General features: G+C 42.5%; 1 protein-coding gene across 2 annotated transcripts in view; it reads right to left on the reverse strand.

The window, feature by feature from the left end:
* The window catches only part of LAMC2 (laminin subunit gamma 2), a 65,768-nt gene that overhangs the window by 30,485 nt on the left and 11,493 nt on the right, over positions 1–23,790 (reverse strand). For both annotated transcript variants that reach the window (XM_063726249.1, XM_063726245.1), the window contains one exon: positions 6,442–6,630. In XM_063726249.1, the coding sequence (XP_063582319.1) occupies positions 6,442–6,630 (189 nt within the window). The remainder of the gene's footprint in view (positions 1–6,441; positions 6,631–23,790) is intronic.

The following is a 23,790-nucleotide window of genomic DNA, read 5'->3' on the forward strand; positions in this document are numbered from 1 at the left end:
TAGGTTCCAGCGACCCAACTCTCTTGGTTCAGGCAAAGTGCTAAGCAGCTTCCCTCAAGGTATTTGCACTTGCTGCTCCCTCGGTCTGGAATGCTCTTTCCTCTAACTTCCCCTAGTTCGCACATTCTCAGCACTCAGGTCTTGATTAAATATTACTTTTCTAGAGAAATCTTCTCTGACTCCTGCATCTAAAATCCCATCCCACCCCTACCCCAGTCCTCAGCCCTACTTGACTTAGGATGATCTCACCTTATGTCACCTGCCGTATTCCCACTGCCCAGCATGGTGCCTGACACAAGGCAGGTGCCCAGAAATCTGTTCAACTAATGTGTGTATGCCAAGGAGGAGGGCTGGGCTGTTGTGGAAGGAGCTGAGAGAAGCCAAAAGATGAGGAGGAAGGCTAGCTAGGTACACCTCAGCTACCTTATAATTCCCCTGCAGTTCAGTGGAATTGTAAAATAATCTGTATATCTTTTTTTTTTGAGACGAAGTTTTGCTCCTGTTGCCTAGGTTGGCAACCTCCACCTTCCAGGTTCAAGCGATTCTCCTGCCTCAGCCTCCCAAGTAGCTGGGATTATAGGCATGTGCCACCACGCCCAGCTAATTTTGTATTTTTAGTAGGACGGGGTTTCTCCATGTTGGCCAGGCTGGTCTCGAACTCCCAACCTTAGGTGATCTGCCTGCCTTGGCCTCCCAAAGTGCTGGGATTACAGGCATGAGCCACTGCACCTGGCCATGATCTGTATATCTTTTTGTTGTTGTTGTTGTTTTTGGTTCACTGCAACCTCTGCCTCCCTGGTTCAAGCGATTCCCCTACCTCAGTCTCTTGAGTAGCTGGGACTACAGGCGTGCGCCACCACACCTGGCTAATTTTTTGTATTTTAGTAGAGACGGGATTTCATCATGTTGGCCAGGCTGGTCTCTAACTCCTGACCTCATGATCCACCAGCCTCAGCCTCCCAAAGTGCTGGGATTATAGGCATGAGCCAGGGCACCCAGCCTATATCTTAAGTATCTGTAATGATTAGGCTATCCATAGTCTATGAAGCCAAGGGAACATTGACCAGTCGCTATATGTTTGTTTTTTAAATTTATTATCTTTCTGTGAACTTTTAATTTACTAGTAGAATTCAAATCGATAAAGATATCGGTTCTGTGCCTGTATGAAGACTTTATGCAGCATGTGAAATGTGAAATAAATGAGTCATATTTACAGTTTGAGTCTATGAACATCTACATATCAACTTTGCAAGGCTTGAAGGAGCCTTCAGTGATAATAGCGTAAATGACATTTTTTGAGCATCTCCTTAGATGTTGAGTTAGGCACTTTATATGTATTAGCTCACGCTATTTAGTAGTGAATTAAAAGTTCACAGCAGAATAACAGATCAATTTCTGCATAATAGGAACTCTCAGAGGTTTAGGCAGGCAGTGACAAGTTCAGACCTGCGCTTAGAACTCTAGAGCAGTCTGCAGGATGGCTTGGAGAAGGCAAGACCAGCATGTCTCCTCCTATGCCATGATGGCCTGGGTTAGAGGGGTCTGAGTGAGAAGAGAAGGAGGGAAGCATTGTGAGAGCCACTGTGGGTATAGAACAAACAGATTTAGGTGACTCTTGGGTTAGGAATGATGAGGGAGAGAGGATCACATTGATGACACTCAGGTCCCCAGAGTGCACACCTGGCTGGACTGTGATGCTATTTATCAAACCAGGGAAAACAGGAGGAGGACCAAGATCTCAGGTTGAATCATCAAGAGAAGATAATGAGTTTAGTTTTGGGTATATGAACTTGAGTTTCTAGGGGCATATAAAGGTGGGAATGTTCATCTGGAGCTCAGAGTCTAGAGATGAAGATCTAGGAGCCCTCAACACACAGGCTGAATAGGAAGCCATAGTAAATGTGAGATCAGTCCAGAAGTAGATGGAGAGAGGAGGGGAAGTGGTGAGGACAGAGATAGAGCCCATCTATTAAGAGAGGATGATCGGAGAGGGAGAAGTCTCAGGACAGGATCTAATCAAACAATGAGCAATGGAAGGCAGGGAGGAGAGGTCTAAGGAGGGTGAGGGGAGGAGGAGAGAAGGAAGGTTTACAGAGCCTAAGGCAAGAGCGCTTTTAAATAAGATGAGAATGAAGAGAGGCTATTTGGTTTGATGTTTAGAGACTTCATGCTCATTGCTCTGTGAGTGGTCGGCAGAAGGAAGGAAAATTCCTTTTTGAATAATGCTCTGATAAGTAATGTTAAATAGAAGTCCCTCATGATGAAATTTGGTTGTTTTTAACATGAATGAATGCTGATTTGGGGATCAGAAACACATTTTTTCTCCATTCAAATTAATTACACTTTCAACTTCAGAAAACTCTCCCTGCAGTAGTTTTTCAGAAATGAATTATTTTTATAAAGTGGGGGAAGAAGTAATTCAGGCTCTAACTCTGAATATGACTAACTTATTTCATGTTCCAAAACTTCCAAAATAATAGCACTTGTTCTTCAAAGTCTCACTCAAAAAAAACAACCTGCCCCAATTCCCACATCATGAACTGTACTTAGGGATTGTGAACAATTGGTTTTAAAGAACAGATGAGGAATAACTTCCTGTTTCAAATTTGTGTCCCAGTAAGCACATTCATGCTTTATATAGATATAGCCTACATGAATTTGAAGACTCAGGAAGGTATTAAAAAATGATAAATATTTAAAATTTAGGGCCGAGCATGGTGGCTCATACTTGTAGTACCAGCAGTTAGGGGAGACTGAGGCAGGAGGATTGCTTGAGCCCAGGAATTTGAGACCAGCCTGGGCAACATAGACCCTGTCTCTACAAAAAAATAAAAAATTAGTCAGTCATGGTGGAACACAACAGTAGTCCAAGCTACTCAGGAGGCTGAGGCAGGAGGACTGCTTGAGCCCAGGAGTTTGAGGCTGCAGTAAGCCATAATGGAGCCGCTGCACTCCAGCCTTGGCCACAGAGTGAGATCTTGTCTCAAAACAACAACAACAAACCCAATAAAAACAAATAAACAAAAAATATAAACAGAGAATTTGCATCCTTTTGAGAACCCTATTAAAAATATATACACTTGCATTTAAAAACATGCTTTAAATAATTACTCAAATGTTATAGTCTGAATAATACACTGTCAGCATCAAAGATATGTAAAAAACTATAAAATTAAGAGAGTAAGTCCAATATCACATAGACCTCAAAAACTTAGCTGTCATGAGAGGAAAAAACTTGCACACACAGTGAATTTCAAAGTATCTGCAAAAGGTTATCAGGGCTTAAATATGTGGTTGGAAGAGCTGAGGATAACTCAGCTCTGTTGCTGAGCCCACAAAGTCATAATCTAAAAATAAGCCTAATTTCTACATTTATGGGAAATCGATATAAAGTCCAAAATTGGTGACTACTCTGGGGTTTATTAATGCCATTGGCTTCATTTGACATACATGTAATGATAGCATTTTTTTGTAAGACATGTTATTTTGCATTTGAAATGGAATATACAACAAATTTCCCTGTCAAGTTATTATCTGAAAGTGAAAAATATCCTCTGGCTAATTGGGATACTGAGAAATCACATAGGGAATTAAACTTGTGCTAGTGGTTTGGTGACATGTGCAGCTGAGGAGCAGCTGGGGACAGCACATGGTGGGAAGTCTCTGTCACCAATGTGTCTTTCGGCCTCAGCAGTTTGGACCCTGAAAGTTCAGTTTCTTCATCTCTTTAACAGTGGATGTGGGATGTATTAACCCATGTTGTCAGACTGTTATGAGGACTAAGAAGGACATCATCTATGAAAATGTTTTGGAAAATTCTAAAGCATTAGTCAGATCTTAGGAAATAATATCCATCAAGCTTTTTGTGTACACATAAATTGTCTGCTTTTGGGCATAGAAAAATGCCATTCTGATTTTTTTTTTCTTTCATATGGAGGGAATAAGAGAACTATTCTTGATCAGAAGATCTGGCTCACAACTTTAGTTCTTGCAATCAGTTGCTGGAAGACTTTAGGCCATTCATTAATTTTTCTAGGTCTCAGTTTCCCCACTGTCTTAATAAGAAAAACAACTACATCAATTCACAGTTTACTGAGTTGCCCGCCATGTGCTTGTCAAACACCATTTTATCTCCACAGGATCCCATGACATGAATATCATGATCACTCTTTAACAGATGGGGATGCTGGAGCAGCAAGAGGTTAAGGAACCTACCCAAGGTGACCTAATGGTGGTGGTCGTGTCCAGATTTGCACCCTGGCTGCCTGGCTCCATAACCCACCACTGTACTCTACATTATTACCTTTGATGTCAACAAACCTGGTCCTGAACTCTTACTCTGCCCCTTAGCTCTATAACCTTGGACAAGTTTCTTACCATCCCTCCCTAAGCCTCTGCTACATCATTTGTGAAATGGGAAAAAACTTAGCCCCCTCTTTATAAAGTTATTTGTGAAGATTAATTAATTACTGGATTAAAAGCACCTAGAAAAGTGCCTGGCCCAGGGTTGGCATATGGCACATGTTAACTATCATATAAGACATAAATCAATATTGGGCTCACCACTTCCTGCCAAGCTGTTCCCACTGAGTCTGGGATATCTATTACCCAAATAAAAAGAAGGAGCCAGTTTCACTACCACTGGGCAAGCAGTAGACTACACGCTGAAACAGAAGAGATGGCATGGTAAATCCTTCTTTACCATCCTTCTGTGCTAGGCAGCAGGTTCCTGGTCTACCCTAAGACTAATAAACTTGTCTTCAGGCCAGGCTTTCAAGCTGAGCCAATTAGATTTCTAGTTTCATTCTCACTGATCATTTCACTGGGATGACCCAACTCTGGTGACTCACAATGAAGCTGCATGACCTAAGGGAATAGGAGCTCTTCAGAGAGGTTAAATGCCCATTAAAATGGAATAATTTTTCTTTTAATTTTTTTATGAAGTTCTTTGATTCATAGGGAGGACTGCTAAGTCCAAAAGATTCTAGATGCAAATTCTACACAACAAAGCTAAACTAATCTGAGTCAAACCACATTGTAACAGCAACTTAGGTGAATTTGGGGGGTGACTGCTGTGATATGGGTCTATCTCACAACAGGGTCACCCAGTTTTCTATAAGACTCCCAACCCACTCTACCAGCAACTCATGGCTGCACCAGAATCTGCCCATTTTTAGATTCTTTCAAGCTGCAGCTATCAATTGGTTCCACAGACCTGCTACACTGAGTCACTGCCATGCAATAAGGCTGTATGCTTTAAGTGGATCAATATTTATCATAGGATGCTATTAAACACTTTCTAGCAAAGAAAAGTAGATAATGCCAAGAAAGATAATAGACAAATGAACCGTTTAAAAAAAAATCTTATTTACAGAACCACCTCTCTCTCCCCCTTTATATTTACTAACTTGTCTTTACTGTCTGTCCACAATGAATAAGCACAGTGTGTGTATCTGTGTGCACAGCAAAGACCTACAGTTATATGAATATAGCACTGTGTGGGATACTTTAAAAAACCAACAACAACAACTAGCCAGGTGCGGTGGCTCACACCTGTAGTCTTAGCACTTCGGGAGGCTGAGGCAGGTGGATCACGAGGTCAGGCACTCGAGACCAGCCTGGCCAACATAATGAAACCCCATCTCTACTAAAAATACAAAAAATTAGCTGGGCGTGGTGGTGGGTGCCTGTAATCCAAGCTACTCAGGAAGCTAAGGCAGGAGAATTGCTTGAACCTAGGAGGCAGAGGTTGCAGTGAGCCGAGATGGCACCACTGCACTCCAGTCTGGACGACAGTGTGAGACGCTGTCTCAAAAAAACAAAACAAAATTAAAAAACAAACTAGCTCTCCTATGAACCAGCCACCCCATTAGGTGTTTCCTATTTGTTATTTTGTTTTATCTTGTTAGCAACCTAATGAAATACTTCAATTTTCCTGTTTACTTGTCTGTCCCCTTTATTAGTACAACTTCATATTGCTAGCACCTAGCACAGCACTAGAAACAGATCTTTCTAATTCCTTATCTTTCAAGAGGTTGGTCAAATGGATGGCTATGGATATGAAGAACTATCCCTGAAAGAGTGCAAGCTTCCTTTGTCATCTGCCTGTAAAAGACTGTCACCTGCCTGGAAAAGTTAATAATGTGACTCTTTGTATTAGAATTCAAGACAACATGCCCCCAAGGTCCCAGCTGGTTCCACCAACCCCTACTTAAGAGAAACATGTTTCCTTTCAGATTGAAACTGCTAAAAAGACCAATGTCTGGTAGGTTCCCAGTTGTTCGTGAAGTTGAACATCTCCCTCTTGGCCTGCTTGCTTCCCCTGTTTTCTTTCTTTTTTCCTCCCTTGTTCCCTTCCTTCTTCTTTTCCTCCCTCCTTCCTTCCCTCTTCTCTCCCCACTGCTCCATCTCCCTCTCCCTCTTTCCCCCCTTTTCAGCTACCTTTGGAGTTACAATTGCAGGGCAAACAGCGGTCCCTTTCTCTGTGCCGGTAAAAGCCGTCCTTGCACCTCTCGCAGTGAATGCCATCAGTGTTGTCATTGCAGTTGAGGCAGCGGAATCCATTACCAGTTTGTCTGTGAAGTTCCTGATCAAAGATACACTGCCTGGACTTTCCATTGCAATCACAGACTGGGGAGGAAGCATACAAAAAAGATGGTCAGAAAAAAACACCTCAGGAACTGTTCTAGCAGGTGTTTACGTTATTATTAATAGAAATTATGCATGAGTACTATATGGTAACCTAAACTCCTTGGGGGAGGAAGGTATGGGAGTGCAATTGGCAGTGCAGGGACCCTGGGGACGCCTGCTCCACTTAAAGGAAGCAGGCACTATGCAATGCTGGTGAGCTACTGCCTGGGAGAACATGGGCTCAGGGTTGCCAGACTGTCCAGTTCCTCGAGAGAAACCCAAAATGTTAAATTACATTTTTATGCAGATATTTCTGATTTAAATGTTTGCAAGGAGTTCATTTCAAAACACTGCAATCCCACAGAGCAAGTCTGTGGGCTCAAGGAGACCTGAGGATGGGCAGCTGCGGACTCAGCACAGCTACTAGCCGATGGTGTCGCTGCTCAAGATACACAATACCCATCCCACCGGTGCCCGTCAAGGCGAGGAGCGGACGTGACTGTCTGGGCATGTGTCTCCTCCCAAAGCCAGGTGTCCCATGAAGAATGAACTTTCTCAAGTATCTAGGAAGCCCATCCTGCAGATGTTCCAAAGAGACTCGCAAAGTGACTAACATCTCCACGGGGACCCAAACAGCAAAGAAGCAAAACACGGAAACACCCAGCATAGTACCCGGCACACTGAGACACCAAAAAATGTTTCTGTCATGGTCTCGGAGAGAGAGATGATAGGCCTTCAGGTTAAAAGGAAAGAATCAAATACCAATTCTGTTATTTCCTTGGGCACATCACTTCAATTTTCTGAATCTTGTTTTTTCTTCCATGCAGACTGCATTATCTGCCTCCCTGGATTGTAAAGAGGATCCCTCCGGGAAAAGAATATCAAATGCCTTTGCATATGCGATTTCATTACTCACTCCCATGAAACACGTACTGCCTCAGAAGAGAAACATGCAGCTCAGAAAGGTGAAGTAACTCCACCCAGTGGAGAACTGAGATTTGAACCTCTGTCTGATGCCAACACCTACCTCCCTTCCCTACACAGGCGGTCTCTGTTGGCCACGCTGCCATATTGAGAATATGTTTCTAGGGCGTGACTTACCCATAATGCTGACAATAAAGTCAACAGATGTGCCATCACCTGCTGAGTGGCTCCCTGTGCAGGCTCTGTGTCAGGCACTGACAATACAAGGGGACAATGTACATCTTTTTGTTGTTGTTGTTGTTGTTGTTGTTGTTGTTTTGAGACCAAGTCTTGCTCTGTCGCCCAGGCTGAAGTCTGGAGTGCAGTGGCATGATCTCAGCCCACCGAAACCTCTGCCTCCTGGGTTCAAGTGATTCTCCTGCCTCAGCCTCCCAAGTAGCTGGGATTATAGGTGCGCACCACCATGCCCAGCTAATTTTTATATTTTTAGTAGAGATGGGGTTTCGCCAGTGTTGGCCAGGCTGGTCTCAAACTCCTGACCTCAGGTGATCCATCTGCCTCGGCCTCCCAAAGTGCTGGGATTACAGGCATAAGCCTGGGCATAAGCCACCGTGCCCAGCGGTGACCACGTACATCTAATGGACCTGCTAAGTGACTGCCTTATAATAATTTCTGTAACTCACTCTTTCTACTTTGGATGACATCTAATCTAGAAAAGTCAGCTAACACTTATCCGAAGCGTACTGTTTCTAGGACTTTACATTCGTCAGCTCAGATAATTCTCACAACATTTTAACATGGGTTTTATTATCCCCATTTAATAGATGGAAAAACAAATACTCAGAGAGGCTAAGTATCTTGCCTAAAGTCACACAGCTAAATGGCAAAGATATAATTTGCTCCCAGATGTGTCTGACTCCAAAGCCCTCATCTTTCCATTTTATGTTCCTTCTCAAGATTGAGTTTACCATTGCATGTAGACATTCTTTTTATAAATCCCTAATAGAGGGTCATTCAGCTTGGTTGTTACAAACAGTAACATTTTTATATGGTGTTTTAAATCTACCTCTCTTTCCGTAATTTTCGTCATGTGTTTTTGCTCTTGCCTGAAAACATACACACACAACACACACAGATAGATACAGCACTCATGCACACACAGACACACACACACACACACCCCTACTCTCTTTTTATTCCTTTATTTATCCAACAGACATAATCTTTGGATGTTGTTTTACATCCAAAGGGCCCTGCGTCATCAGGCTTTTGTGAATCTGAAGATAGCTATGGCATCTCCCTCCTTAGTCTTTTCCTGTTCAAGTTGGACTAGAGATCTGTCATCTCCAAGTCTTTCAACCACTTCCTATGTCATAATTTCTAGATTCTTCTTGTCTACCATCCTAGGAACAAATTCTAATTTCCAGTATCCTTCTTCATATGACCAGTACTGCAAGTGTGATTTAAACAGCTTGGCTTGTAACAGGACTAGATATTTTTATCCCATGGGCAAAGACTAACATTTCAGTGAACTTACAGCATATTACATTTGCACACAATTCAAAGTCCCAGGGCTTTTCTCAGAACTAGTGCCAAGCTGAATCTTTCCCAACCAATGCTTGTGAAACTGATTTTTTAGATCTCCAACAGTGCCACACAGCTGTCATGTGCTGTGAAATTTGTACCAAGTACATGACTATGCACGTACAGAGCTAAATTCACTGTTCAGCGGTCCTTGCGAGGTTCTTCATCTGGCTAACCCAATGAGCCAATGCCCTCCCTGCCCTGGATGCCTTTTGGAAGCAATCTCAAAATAACTACAAATTTTTCATTATGCTTTTCTTATTTAGAACATGGGCTGGGCACAGTGGTTCACGCCTGTAATCCCAGCAGTTTGGGAGGCCAAGGAGGGTGGATCACCTGAGGTCAGGAGTTCGAGACCAGCCTGGCCAACATAGTGAAACCCCATCTCTACTAAAGATACAAAAATTAGCTGGGAGTGGTGGCAGGTGTCTGTAGTCCCAGCTACTTGGGAGACTGAGGCAGGAGAATCACTTGAACCTGGGAGGTGGAGGTTGCAGTGAGCTGAGATTGTGCCATTGCACTCTAGCATGGGTGACAAGAGCGAAATTCTGTCTCAAAAAAGAACATGCTTTGTGGTGGTAAAAATTAACTTCATAAGGGCAGCTCATTATATATTTATTCAGAGCAATCTTTTCAAAATATATAAACTTGTTATAATCTTTTTCTATCACATCCCTCCTCTTCTGTCTCCTCCTCTAAAGCTTTACTTTGAAAACAATAGGTGTCCTTCTTTCATTTTATTTTAATTTTTACTTTTATTGAGACAGGATCTCACTCTGTTGTCCAGGCTGGAGTGCTGTGTCACAATCTCAGCTCACTGTAGCCTTGACCTCCTGGGCTCAAGCGATTCTCCAACCTCAGCCTCCCAAGTAGCTGGGAATACAGGCATGTGCCACCATGCCCAACTAATTTTTGTTGTGGTTTTTTTTTTCCTGTTTGTTTGGTTTTTGTTTTTGTTTTCACCATGTTGCCCCGTCTGGTCGTAAACTCCTGGATTCAAGCAATCCACCTACCTTGGCTTCTCAAAGTGCTGGGAATTAAAAGTGTGCACCACCATACCCAGCCTATTTTCTTTTGTTTTGTTTTTGAGACAGAGTCTCACTCTGTCACCCAGAGTGGAGTGCAGTGGTGTGATCACGGGTCACTGCAGTCTCAACCTCCCAGGCTCAAGCCATCTTCTCACTTCAGCCTCCCGAGTAGCTGGGACCAAAGATGCATGCCACAACACTCAGCTAAATATGTTACTTTTTGGTAGAGACAGGTTCTCGTGGTATTGCCCAGGCTGGTCTTAAACTCCTGGCCTCAAGCAATCCTCCCACCTCAGCCTCCCAAAGTGCTAGAATTATAGGCATGAGCTACCATGCCTGCCCCATTGTCCTTTAAATGCACAGCCTTCAATGGAGTTGCATTACAGTTCCAGGGATGGAGGTCCTTAGCCAACATCTCCCCCCCAAGAGCCTGCCCAACAGATTCTAAGCCTATTGCAAACATACCCCTTTCCTTTCAAATGGGTCTCCCTTAAAGCCAAGGGCAATGCCATCTAGAGTGAGGGGATGTATGGGCCTCATGTCTGGGGAGCGTATTGGCCTTGGGTATCTGCATTGCATGAGAACTCCGTGAAGACACTCTCTACAGCCTTGCCTGCAGGACTTTGAGTTACCAAGCTGCACTGAGATTAAACACCCAGCTGTACTGCACTTAACTCAGTATTGAGTCTTTGAAATGGTCCCACCAAGAAAATGATGGGAGAGCTTGTTCCAAGCTCCTTTTGCATGGAATGATGCTTTTCATCATTAATGTGTTTGAAAAATGGTCTCTCTCAAATCATCTCCCAAATTGAGACTAACTTCCCTAAAACCATTTATTATTTACTCTCGCTACTAGGGGTGGCGGGGGGGGGGGGCGGGCAGGAAACAACTTTTCTATTTAAAATTCTAGAATATTCCTGCAACTGGGCTTAATAAAACGGTGTAATGTGGCTTGTACGTGGTCTTTACTCTGTGACCAATATCTGCCCAGCTACTACCATGGTTTGGCAACTACCGGTTGCCAAAGGGCACTGTCAGGCTTAGAGTAAGGCAACAGGAAGTGGTGGGGATTCTGCCCAAAGGGCGTAAGAAGCAGCACTTCACCCCCTGCCGATTGTAGCCACATGCCTGTTGTAGTCAGCATCAACTCTTCTTTTAAAGGAAGACAGAAATCTGGCTTTGTGTATGAAATCTATTGGTTTTAAAATTTTGGCCAAAATTTTTAAAAAAAAAATGCTTTTGAAACAAAGCTGTGTCCACGGGCAAATCTCTGCACTCAACTCTGCAGTTCTAACAGGTAGAAAACACGTCTCACGCTTTTGAAAAAGGAAAAATGAAGCCCTATTATATCACACAGTGCCTGGTCCATGGTAGGCATTTAGTCTTTTTTTTAACAAACAAATGATTGAATGTTCTGTTGAACTTTAAAAAACCCATAGATGGTTATCTTGGACCTTCCCTGAGTTCTAGGCAATGGGATGCATACAGTAGCAAACAAAACCAACAGATGTCCCAGCCCGCATGGAGTTTACGTGCAATTTGGGGGAAAAGAAAATAAACAAGATAAATAAGTAATATCGAGAGAGAATATTAGGATAGTGGTATTTGTTAAGGAGAAATATATAAAGCAGTGGAAAGGCATAGGAAGTTGGGAGGTAGTAAGATGGGTGGGAAGGAGGGTAGAAAGTGCCATATGCCGGTTTGCTGTTTTAGTTCTATTTTCATAATTGTCTGCTTCATGATCTTTGTCCATTTATCTATGTTTTTCTTATGGCACAATGTTTTTCTTATGAATTGTTTACATAACAAATACATCAAACTACTTGTCTATATCATTTTATTGCAGATTTTCTTTTACTCTTTCCTGATAAATCATCTTTATTTCCGAAGTATCTCATCAGTAGATTTTGTTTTGCTGATTTAAGCCCCCTTTCCCCCTTCCTTCTTTTATCCTTGGTCAATGAGATGTATATTTATTTTATTAATTTAATAAACATCACATCTAATAGGGAGGCTATACTGCATGCTTGAACACTCAGACTTTATGAGCCAGTAACATTTCAAAGAAGGAGGTTGCCAATTTGTGTGTGTGTGTTTTTTGTTGTTGTTGTTGTTTTTCTTTTTTTGAGACAGTCTCACTCTGTTGCCCAGGATGAAGTGCAGTGGTGTGATCTCAGCTCATTGCAACCTCCACCTCCCAGGTTCAAGCGATTCTCATGCCTCAGCTTCTTGAGCATCCAGGATTACAGGCGTGCGCCACCATACCCAGCTAATTTTAGTATTTTTTTTAAAGTCAATAAATTTTTATTCAAGGAGTTCCATGTTGTGATTTCTTCCACTGTCCATCAAGGTCATCTTATATCCTCTAGAGAGCTGGAGTCAAAAGATTTGTCTTCAAATTAGCCATTTTTAATGAAACTGATGCTTATTTTAATCCAGTTGTCCTGTCAGCCCATAATTCTTTTATTTTGGCTTCTGTCATCTCCTTTTAATATGGATATGCTGATGAAGCCTTCAAAATTCACCTTAGAGCTTTTATAATCTTCTGAAATACAATGGAATATTTTAATATTTCTAGCAGAGACAAGGTTTCACCCTGTTGGCCAGGCTGTGAACTCCTGACCTCAAGTGATCCACGTGCCTCAGCCTCCCAAAGTGTTGGGATTACAGGCGTGAGCCACCGCACCCAGCCAAGGGGGTCACTAGTGTTTTATTTTTCCAAAGATATTTGCCTGTGTAAAGCATGTATCATATTATCCATGTTTTCCTACTTGAACAGGAATCAGTGCATGATCTGATCTGATGTATGCATCTAAAAAGAAGACTGGCTGTTATGGGGAAATGGAGTTAGGGAGGGTGGAAGCAGGGAGTGCCCGTGACAAAGGAAAGAGCAAGCCTAAAAGCCCAAGGTGGGAAAAAGCTCGGTGTATTCTAGAGCTCATGCAAGGATTTCTATGTTGGAGCCCAGGTATGGGTTCAAGATCTGGCATTAAGATATTGCACATCATCAGAAAATAAAATTTAAAAAATCAGACTCGAACCCTGAACAGATCTGAAGCCATTCTAAGGTCAGTAAACAAAACAGGCAGGTTTTTCTCCATCTTTCACTGAACTCTGGTTCTAGGTCCCATCCATCATTCCTTTGACTATTCATTTGTACAAAGCCAGGGACACCTCTTCAAGGTTTCATCCTCTCCTCTTTCTGCGCCCTCACTCCAGCTCCCTCCAAATCCTTGATTCTGCCAGCCAGCATTCTCTCCACAGCCAAAGAAATGAGACTCTGCAAGTTTACCTCAAGTCCTACAAAAACCCATCTGAAACGGAGTCATTTGAGTCAGATTTTCACAGATTTCTTTAAGTCTAGTAAAGCGTGGATGGTAATTGCGTCTGACTGCTGTATGCTACCTCTCTGGCACTGAAGCATTTATTATGATAATAACTATAATAGCACACAGTCGCTGACCCTCAAGGTGCTTCTTAGGGAAGACCGCCAGGCAGCCAGACATAGGCTGGACCGCCCACTACCACCCACACTCACCCAGAGACACAGATCAAAGCAGCTGGAGGCCCTCCTTAAACAATAGAGTGAGGCAAGCAAGATCCCTCGGGCTCACTTCACAACACTCCCACCCCTCACTAAAACACGCAGCTCCAACAGGTTAGAACAGGAAGCAAAGGGGCAAAGGCGGTTTCCCAGCTGTGGCCTTAGGAGAATAAAAGGAAACAGAAAATATTTCCTCAGGTTGTTCTCAAGACAAGGCCTTGGAATAATCATCATCAGTAGTAGCAGTTCATCAGGATCTCATTTTAAATTTCCCATAAAAAATAGTGCCCTTTTGAGACATACAATTACGAGAAATTTCAATCACTTGGCATACATATGATTGTTTGTCTATAAGCAGGTCCTCTTTCTAATGTTCTTTTTTTTTTTTTTTTTTTTGAAACAGAGTCTCGTTCTGTCGCCCAGGCTGGAGTGCAGTGGCGCGATCTTGGCTCACTGCAACCTCCGCCTCCCAGGTTCAAGTGATTCTCCTGCCTCAGCCTATCGAGTAGCTGGGATTACAGGCACCCACCACCACGCCCAGCTGATTTTGTATGTTTATTAGAGATGGGGTTTCGCCTTGTTGGCCAGGCTGGTCTTGAACTCCTGACCTCAGGTGATTTGCCCGCCTCAGCCTCCCAAAGTGCTGGGATTACAGGCCTGAGCCACTGCGTCCGGCCCTCTTTCTATTGTTCTAAACTGAAAAACATGCTCTGCTTTTCACTAAGGTGATCTAATCGCTATCTTTGTATAATCTGTGAAATCATCATGCTTTTTAGTGCTTTAACGGTAATGACAAAATTAAAAATCCAAACTTCTTTCAAAACTCAGCAGATGTGGCCCCTGCCAACCTTTCCAACTTTACCTCATCAAGAGTTCACTGGGCTCCAATGCGCAGATCTAGGCTGCACTAACCCTTTCCCACCTCTGGCTTTTAGGCTTGCTATTTCCTTTATCAGGAGCACTCCCTGCTTCCACCCTCCCTAAATCTATTTCCAGGTAACAGCCAGTTTTCTTTTTAGATGCGTAAATCAGATTGTGCACTTCCTTGCCGATACCCTCTGACAGTTTCTCTCTCCCGTGAATGCCCAGAGCACTTCATTCTCACCTCTCTCAGCATTTGCCTCGTTCTATCCTGTGTTATCACTGTTTATGTCTATGACTTATTTCTTCTACAGCATTTCTCACCTTATACCCCCACAGTACCTAATGCAGTGCTTGGATGGATGGATGGATGGATGGATGGATGGATGGATGGATGGATGGAAAGATGGTGGACAGCATGATGGATAGAAGGAGACAGAAAGGAACAGAGGGAGGGAATGAGGGAGGGAAGGAAGGAAGAAAGGGAGGGAGGGAGGCAGGGAGGAAGGAAAGAAGGAAGGAAGGAAGGAAGGAAGGAAGGAAGGAAGGAAGGAAGGAAGGAAGGAAGGAAGGAAGGAACCAAGGAAGGAAGGAGAAAGGAAGGAAGGAAGGAATATAGGCAGTCTGACTCTAAGAAAAGTCTGTAATCCCAGCACTTTGGGAGGCTTAGGTGGGTGGATCACGAGATTAAGAGATCAAGACCATCCTGGCCAACATATTGAAACCCCATCTCTACTAAAAATACAAAAATTAGCTGGGTGTGGTGGCACGTGCCTGTAGTCCCAGCTACTTGGGAGGCTGAGGCAGAAGAATCGCTTGAACCTGGGAGGCAGAGGTTGCAGTGAGCCGAGATGGTGCCACTGCACTCCACCCTGGGCAACAGTGCGAGACTCTGTCTCAAAGAAAAAAAAAAAGAAAAAAAAAGAAAAGCCAAACAAGAACCTGAACATACAGAAATCTCCCTGAAGTCCAGAAGCCTACTTTCAAATTTCCCCAATACATTACACAAAGTTTCCATTGTCTACATATATGACATTCAGTGTAAAACAACTAATGTTCCAAGCAAAAAAATCCATGGTGAGATGGGAACAGAAAGAATTGTGAGAGGAACATGGGATTTTCAATGAGATTAAGGGTCTGGGACTTTCAGGTTGCTGCTCATACCAGATGAACTATTTCCACCCCAGGACTGCCCACCCATCTGTGGTCTATGAGCCCAGAGCTGCAATGCTTTCTGCCTGCCACCTCAAAGGGCAGCGAGCCTAGGGCTGTGTGGGAGGAGGGCAAGGGGATGAGGCAGGCCTCAGAGCATGAGATCAGTTTGCAGTGCTCAGGCAGCCTTGATAGGTAGTGTACTTGGCGGCTGTGTGGGACGATGTCAGGAGCTAGGAATTTGAGCATCATGTTTAAACCTGACAGTGTGTGCTGGTTGCTATTACGTAGTGCTTTGTTGCTCTTGCTACCATTTCGGTTGCTTAGTGCACTAAAACTGATTCAGTGAAACAGCAGCAAGTTTATATGATGTGACCTGTAATCTCCCGTGAATTAGTCCAACTATGAACCATTTAAAGATGATGCTCGGCCCAGCGCGGTGGCTCATGCCTATAATCCCAGCACTTTGGGAGGCCGAGGTGGGCAGATCATGAGGTCAGGAGGTCGAGACCATCCTGGCCAACATGGTGAAATCCTATCTCTACTAAAGTACACAAAAAAATTAGCCGTGTGTGGTGGCAGGCACCTGTAGTCCCAGCTACTGGGGAGGCTGAGGCAGAGGAATCGCTTGAACGCAGGAGGTGGAGGTTGCAGTAAGCCGAGATCACGAAACTGCACTCCAGCCTGGCGACAGAGCAAGACTCTGTCTCAATTAAAAAAAAAAAAAGATGATGCTCAATTATCTTTCTTATTTAGAGGAAAGGGATGTGCCCTGTGTTTCCTTTCCTGCATGTGTCCCTCTTTCTCTTTCTGAGACATCAAATCTTTTTCCCTCCTTCCTTTGTGCAACTCTCTTCCCTTGGATATTATGATGTCATACTGCCAGGTGTCTGTCTGCCTTCTGACCTTCCCTATTCAAGCCTTTGCTGGCTCCTCTCCTTACCCCAACTCTAAATGTTGGTGCTCCTCAGGGCTCCTTAATCTCCACAACTTCTCAATCTGAGTCTCTCCTTGGGTGATCTCATCCATGACAAGGACTTCAATAACCACCGTAATTGTTGACATCCTAAGATACTTCCTTGGCCCAAACTTCATCCTCAACTTCAGGTCCTCATGTCTGCCATCCACTTTATTTATTTACTTATTTACTTATTACTTTTACATTTTTTTTTTTTTTGAGACAGAGTCTCGCTCTGTCGCCCAGGCTGGAGTGCAGTGGCACGATCTCGGCTCACAGCAAGCTCTGCCTCCCAGGTTCACGCCATTCTCCTGCCTCAGCCTCCCAAGTAGCTGGGACTATAGGCGCCCGCCAGCACGCCCGGCTAATTTTTTGTATTTTTAGTAGAGACAGGGTTTCACCTTGTTTGCCAGGTTGGTCTCGAACTCCTGATCTCAAGTGATTTGCCCACCTCACCGTCCCAAAATGTTGGGATTACAGGCATGAGTCACTGCGCCCAGCTCACTTTACATTTCCAACTGGTTATCTCAAAAGTTCTTTACACAAAACCTGTTTAAAACCAAACTTACGATTGCCATGCCTTCAAGTCGGAAAGCTGGAAGCTATCCTTACAGGTTCTCCATCTTTCTCACCTGCCTATTTAACACTGAATTTTGTTGATATAACCCACTAAATATCTCAAATCCATTCAAGTCCATCTCCACTATGGCCATATCTAGACCAAACCTCAATCATCTCTTGCCTGCCATCACTTCCTAGCTGAATTCCCTGCAACTTCTTTTGCTTCCCTCCACTCAGCAATCAGAAAATCTTTCCAAAATACAAATTGTATCATGACTTCTCTGCTTAATATTCTGTAATTTCTTTCCTTTCCTTTGAAGTTAAGCACCAGAATTCCTCAATATTGCCTACAAGGACTATCATGGTCTTATCCTACCTATTTTTCCAGCCTAATTTCATATAACGCTCACCACTGGGACATCTTCATCTCTCTTCCATTCATTCACATACACTTCATTTTATGTCTTCATTTCCTCTGCTTCTTAAAATTCTTGCTTTATAAAAGAAAACCATCATGGTGGGCAGAGACAAGTTGGGGCTGACAATCTCAACTAGTCTCCTATTTCATTTTTTCAAAGAAGTTACGCTGAAAACTAAATCTTAATATACCTTGTTGGATACCATTCCCTTCCTCTGAGTCAAAAGACTGCTCTCATGTAAACTGACAACTCTTTTATGTTCAAAGATAGCAACAGTTGCCTCCATGAAGTCACCTATAATGAGGTCTTTCAATGGGAAGTCCAAATGTAAAAAGCTATATTGAAGATGGTGAATAAAGTTTCAGTTGCATATACTCACTTTTAAAAATCTAGCAAAGGTTGTTCTCAGTACAAAAGCAATTATTGAAAGTGTCCTTTAAATAGAAATTTATCCTAATGTATTTTAAAAATTTTTATCAGCCAGGCACAGTGGCTCATCATGCCTGTAATCCCACCACTTTGGGAGGCCGAGGCAGGTGAATCACTTGAGATCAGGAGTTTGAGACCAGCCTTACCAACATGGTGAAACCCTGTCTCTACTAAAAATACAAAATTAGCTGGGCATGGTGACACACCTATAATCCCAGCTACTTGGGAGGCTAAGGCAGGAGAATCACTTGAACCCAGGAGGCGGAGGTTGCAGTGAGCCGAGATCATGCCATTGCACTCCAGCCTGGGCAACAAGAGTGAAACTCCATCTCAAAAAAAAAAAAAATCATTTTTATCAAAAATAAATAATTATGACAAATATTCAAATTGCATATTATATATGCAATCTAAAGCAAGATACCACCTGTCATTTATCAGTTTGATATCAAAGGCATCAGAAGCTATGATCCTCTTTGCAAAAATCTGTGCCTTCAAGTCTGAGATATTCAAGTTGAAAAGATGAATGTTTTTATTATATTATACTTACATGTGATGATGAAAATGCTTATAAGGATTTTTCTAGTTTTAAAACCTCCTACATGGAATTTTTCTTTCCAAGTTTTAATATGTTTCTCGGCTTAAGCAGATATTTTAAAACAAAATCTGAATACTTCATCATTTAAACTGGCCTTGAACTTTATTGTTTAATGTGTGAATATCTGCTTCCAGTTTTATCTTCTTAAAGAATGTCACAATATGTTCCCTAATTAGAATAAGAAAACTGAAATGGTACTTCTCTCACTAAGGCTTTTAGCTGAATTTAGTCTTCTTTCGCAAATTTTTCATAGCCACATTTTAAGCCACCACAGCCAGAAAACTGATACCATATCCTGCCTGATCCATTTGTTTCATTTAAATAAAGGGCACGGCACCAGTTGACATTTAAATGTCCAAGCAATGTGAGTAAGGCTGCAGCAGGAAGCGCTAGGATGAGAGGAATGACAGAGCTCAGTTCTCTAATCTCACAGGCAATTTTGAATCATAAAGTATGGGTCAGTCTTTTCAACTCTGAATAGTCCAAAGTCATCAAGAGTCAGTGAAACTCAGATCACTGCCATTTCGTTTTGAATGATTATGACTTCAGAGGAGACACCTGTTTCACCGAGAGTTCATAGCACATTATATCACAACCTAGACTTGGGAATGTACCTGTGTGAACTGTAGATGACTCAGCCTGGTGAGGACTCCATCAGGAGTTCACACCTGGCGATGTCTTCCCCTTACACTCCACTGGGACACCAGCGCCCAGGCAGACAATGAGGAGGGGGAAGAAAGTCCCAGTGAACAGGGAAACTGGGGACACCAAGTTTTGTCTGATTAGCAAAGGAGTGGAGGGTAAAGGTAGAACTGAGGGTTCAGTCTGAGTAAGCTCACAGGTGAAAGGGAAGGCAAAGTGAGGACATTAGAGTTATAGCTGACGCTGTCAAAGGCTCTACCACAAGACAGCTGCTGTCAGCTGCAGCATAGACTCAGGAAGTGATTGTGGTAAGATTCTGTATGACAGCAACCACCTGCATGGAACTCCACACTCTTCTGACCACAGAAAGAAAGGGTTATACATTTCTGTGAAGTTACCTACAAAGAAAAGCATTCCAGCATAGAAAGGATATTTAACTGTTACTCAAAGAGCATAGTGTTCTCTGGACATTTCTTGCATGGCCTAGAAAAAGGTATCCTATGCCCCTCTAAGAAGCAGTTGAAATAAAGGGAATCAGAGATTCCAGGGACGCCAGAGGTAAATACTTGAAGCAAAGAGGACCAAAAGGAAAGAAACCTTCTATGATGTGTCTGAATAAAGAGAAGTTAAAAAGGGGATTCTAATTTGTACTAAAATGCCTTTTGGAGATAATTGAAGTATAAACCATGATTTTTGAATTATTTAAATTTATGTTTCATTGATTCCTTAAAAAAAAACCAATAAATCTTCCTTTTTAAATCCTTACTGCTTTTGTAACAATACTTTTTTTGTACAAGGAGATTAGGCACAGATTTTTTGCTATCACTACATCCCTTCACAAACATACAAGCATTTAGGTATGTGTGTGGGCTTACATACCATTATACAGTTCTTAGTCTTCACAAAAGAACAATGGTAATTCATGTGCATTTGCAATGTTGGGAAAATATGCATGGAGTGCATTTATAGTATCTTCCTTACAGATTTTTTTTTTTTTTCCAGAAAAAAGATGAATTAAAACTGTATTGCTGGCTGGGTATGGTGGCTCACATCTGTAATTCCAGCACTTTGGGAGGCCAAGGTGGGCAGATCACGTGACATCAAGAGTTCGAGACCAGGCTGGCCAGCATGGCAAAACTCCATCTCTACTAAAAATATAAAAATTAGGTGGGCCTGGTGGCATGCGCCTGTAATCCCAGCTACTCAGGAGGCTGATCTGGGAGAAGCGCTTGAACCCAGGAGCCAAGATTGCACCACAGCACTCCAGCCTGGGTGACAGAGGGAGACTCCATCTCAAAAACAAAAACACTATATTGCCTAAAGTCAGAAGAATGAATTAAATGAGCTCTTATGAGCCAAACTACCTTTATACATCCATAAAGAGAAGTAACAAACATTTTGAGAAGAGACTGGACCATGAAGACTGCATCAGGGAGTATCTTGCATCTCAGTCAAACAAATATGCTGTTTCTCCACTACTACTTCCTATGCCAGGTCCACTGTGGCCTCTCCCCTGCTCCCTGCAGATCTCAGAATGTGAAGATCCCCTCCTACCATGGTACAACTGCCTGGATAGGGCAAGAGCAGCAGCTTCAGATTACTGTTGGATCCACTGCCTTCCCAAAGTAGGCCAGGCTATTTGGGATGAAAAATGATTTTTAAACACTAGGAATCCCCTACCAAAAAGTATCCTTTTACCAAGAGCAAAATGGGCCATGATTTGAACAGCAGTAAGTATGTATAAAGCTTACGTGGTCAACATTCTGGCCATGAAACTGACCTCTTTCTGAAAGACTCCAAAACTTACAAGGGTCTGTAGCAGGGAGACAGAAATAATCTCTGGACATGACTACGTATATACAGATGCAAATGTCAACAGTCATTAAAGAACAATGATTGCTAAAAGAGAAAGTCTTATCACAGTACTATCAACGATCCTAAACTGAGCCACTTGGTCAATTCCAAGCTGCATGATAACCTGACAACAGAGTGGAACAAAAAGAAGAGAAAACTTGGTAATTTGAAATCTGTTCTCTTGTTAATGCCCCACAAACTAGAGCTGTGCTTAGTTTTAACCTGTTGTTCTCTGATATTTTTAAAGGAAAGGCCAATATATTGAATCATATACACAAATGGAGACTTCTGAAAAGACGAGATAGATGTCTCCATTAGAAATACAGGTGGTATGTCAACAGTAGATAAAGATTCCATCAAGCTTGAAAATTACTTTAAATGAAAATTCAGGCCAGGCACAGTGGCTCATGCCTGTAATCCCAGCACTTTGGGAGGCTGAGGCGCACAGATCACGAGGTCAGGAGATCTGAGACCATCCTGGCTAACACAGTGAAACCCCATCTCTACTAAAAATACAAAAATTAGTCCAGCGTGGTGGTGCACCCCTGTAGTCCCAGCTACCTGGGAAGCTGACACAGGAGAATTGCTTGAACCTGGGAGGCGGAGGTTGCAGTGAGCCAAGATCGTGCCACTGCACTCCAGCCTGGGCGACAGAGCAAGACTCCATCTCAAAAAAAGAAAAATGAGAAATATGCCAAGGAGTTATCTCAGAAAAAGAACATTAAACTAGCAACTGAAATCTGGCCCTGGTCAAGGCAGTCACTCTTCTGTGCCTCAATTTTCCTATCTATGAAAGGATGAAACATGCTGGAGCCCAGCTCTGCTATGACCAACAGTAAGAAATTGGGCAGTTAATTTACCTCACTGGGTGTCATTTTTCTCATGTATAAAATGGGAGGCTCTTGTAGAGAACCCCTGAGGCCCACTCTCATTTTAATTCTACGATACTGTAATAAGAGAAAAACATGGTGAAACATAAAATATTTTGTAAGAAATGCCCCACATCAGTGCAGCTGAGCATTTGGATGATTTGTCCAAGTTTTAAGTTAGTTGTGGGAAATGATTTGGCTGCAATTTGATTCTTTTCTAATGAGGAGATACATATCCCCACAATAAATAAAAAGACACAGTTAGAATTCTGTAAATATAAGCCCTGAATAAGTGCAGGATCCGTATACCTTTGGCCAATTGATCTCCACCCCTCACCTGATATGACAGAAGGGAAAGACTCAGGTTATTCCATAGATCAATGCTGGAGGAAGAACCATTCTCTTCTGTTTCCACGGTTGTGACATAAAGAAGCAGATGCTTGTTGCGGAATTACATACGCAGACATACAGTCACCCACAGACAGAAAAGACTTAGCCTTTGGCTTTGGACATGATTCAAACATTACATCATCTATCTGGGGATTATATTAAAACATAGCCCAGTAATGATTCAGTCACCTACTAGGTTTAATTTCTGACTAAATGAGCGTATTCTAGAATCTATGGAACACCTATTTCTACACTGATCTCTCTCTCTCTTTTTTTTTTTTTTTGATATGGAATCTCATTCTGTCGCCCAGGCTGGAGTGCAGTGGCATGATCTTGGATCACTGCAATCTCTGCCTCCCAGGTTCAAGCAGTCCCCCTGCCACAGCCTCGTGAGTAGCTGGGATTATAGGCACGTTCCACCATGCCCAGGTAATTTTTGTATGTTTTAGTAGAGACAGGGCTTCACAATGTTGACCAAGCTGGTCTTGAACTCTGGACCTCAGGTAATCCACCCGCCTCGGCCTCCCACAGTGCTGGGATTAAAGGCATGAGCCACTGCACCCAGCCCTCTATACTGATCTCTAATAGATGATTCAAGTCTTGCCCTTAGAAATTTCTCCAGGACAGAAAAAAAAAAAAAAAAAAGTCAGTAAGTTTGAACCATTAAGAACTTAAATGGGTTAAATGGGAAAGATATTCCCAGGATTCTCTCAACACCTTAACCTTATGCCCTGACTTTCCCATAAACACTAATCACAAATCAACAATCTTTCTCAGCTTCTTGGGCCAGTGAGGCTGAACCAGTGGCTGCCCCCAGTTTAGAGTACCCAGAATTTAAGCCCACATGGGAATTTCCAGCCCACCTCCAACTCAATTCTATATCTCTGTACGTGCTTGAATATAAGGTAGAGGTTTTAATTTTTCCAAAATTATCCCTCAGGAAAAAAAAAGATCATACTTAAGTCCTTTCAAAAACTTGCATATTATAGGGTACTTTCTCAATTACTTTATTGTAAAAATATTGTTTGGGGAAGATACATTAAGCTAAAATGACCTCGATCAATGTATTGGAGACTTATCAGTAAGAAAGGGGCCCAGCTATCTAAACGATTCTCATAATGGTGCATTTCTTCATAGTTGTGAGTGCTGAAAGGTGTTGCATATAAGCCTTTCAGAGTGATTATGCTGTGAAGATCACAATATACACTAAGGGATAATTTGTCTATCTTTTAAATGTTTTGAAAATGATGTACTTTCCAGTGACCACATCAAAAACAGATTCAAACAGTACTATATCTCAAGTCATCTGGTGAGATGAATATAACTGAATATAATTTGAATATAATTACT

This window comes from Pongo abelii, chromosome 1 (genome assembly GCF_028885655.2).
Source record: "Pongo abelii isolate AG06213 chromosome 1, NHGRI_mPonAbe1-v2.0_pri, whole genome shotgun sequence".
In the NCBI taxonomy this organism is placed as follows: Eukaryota; Metazoa; Chordata; class Mammalia; order Primates; family Hominidae; genus Pongo; species Pongo abelii.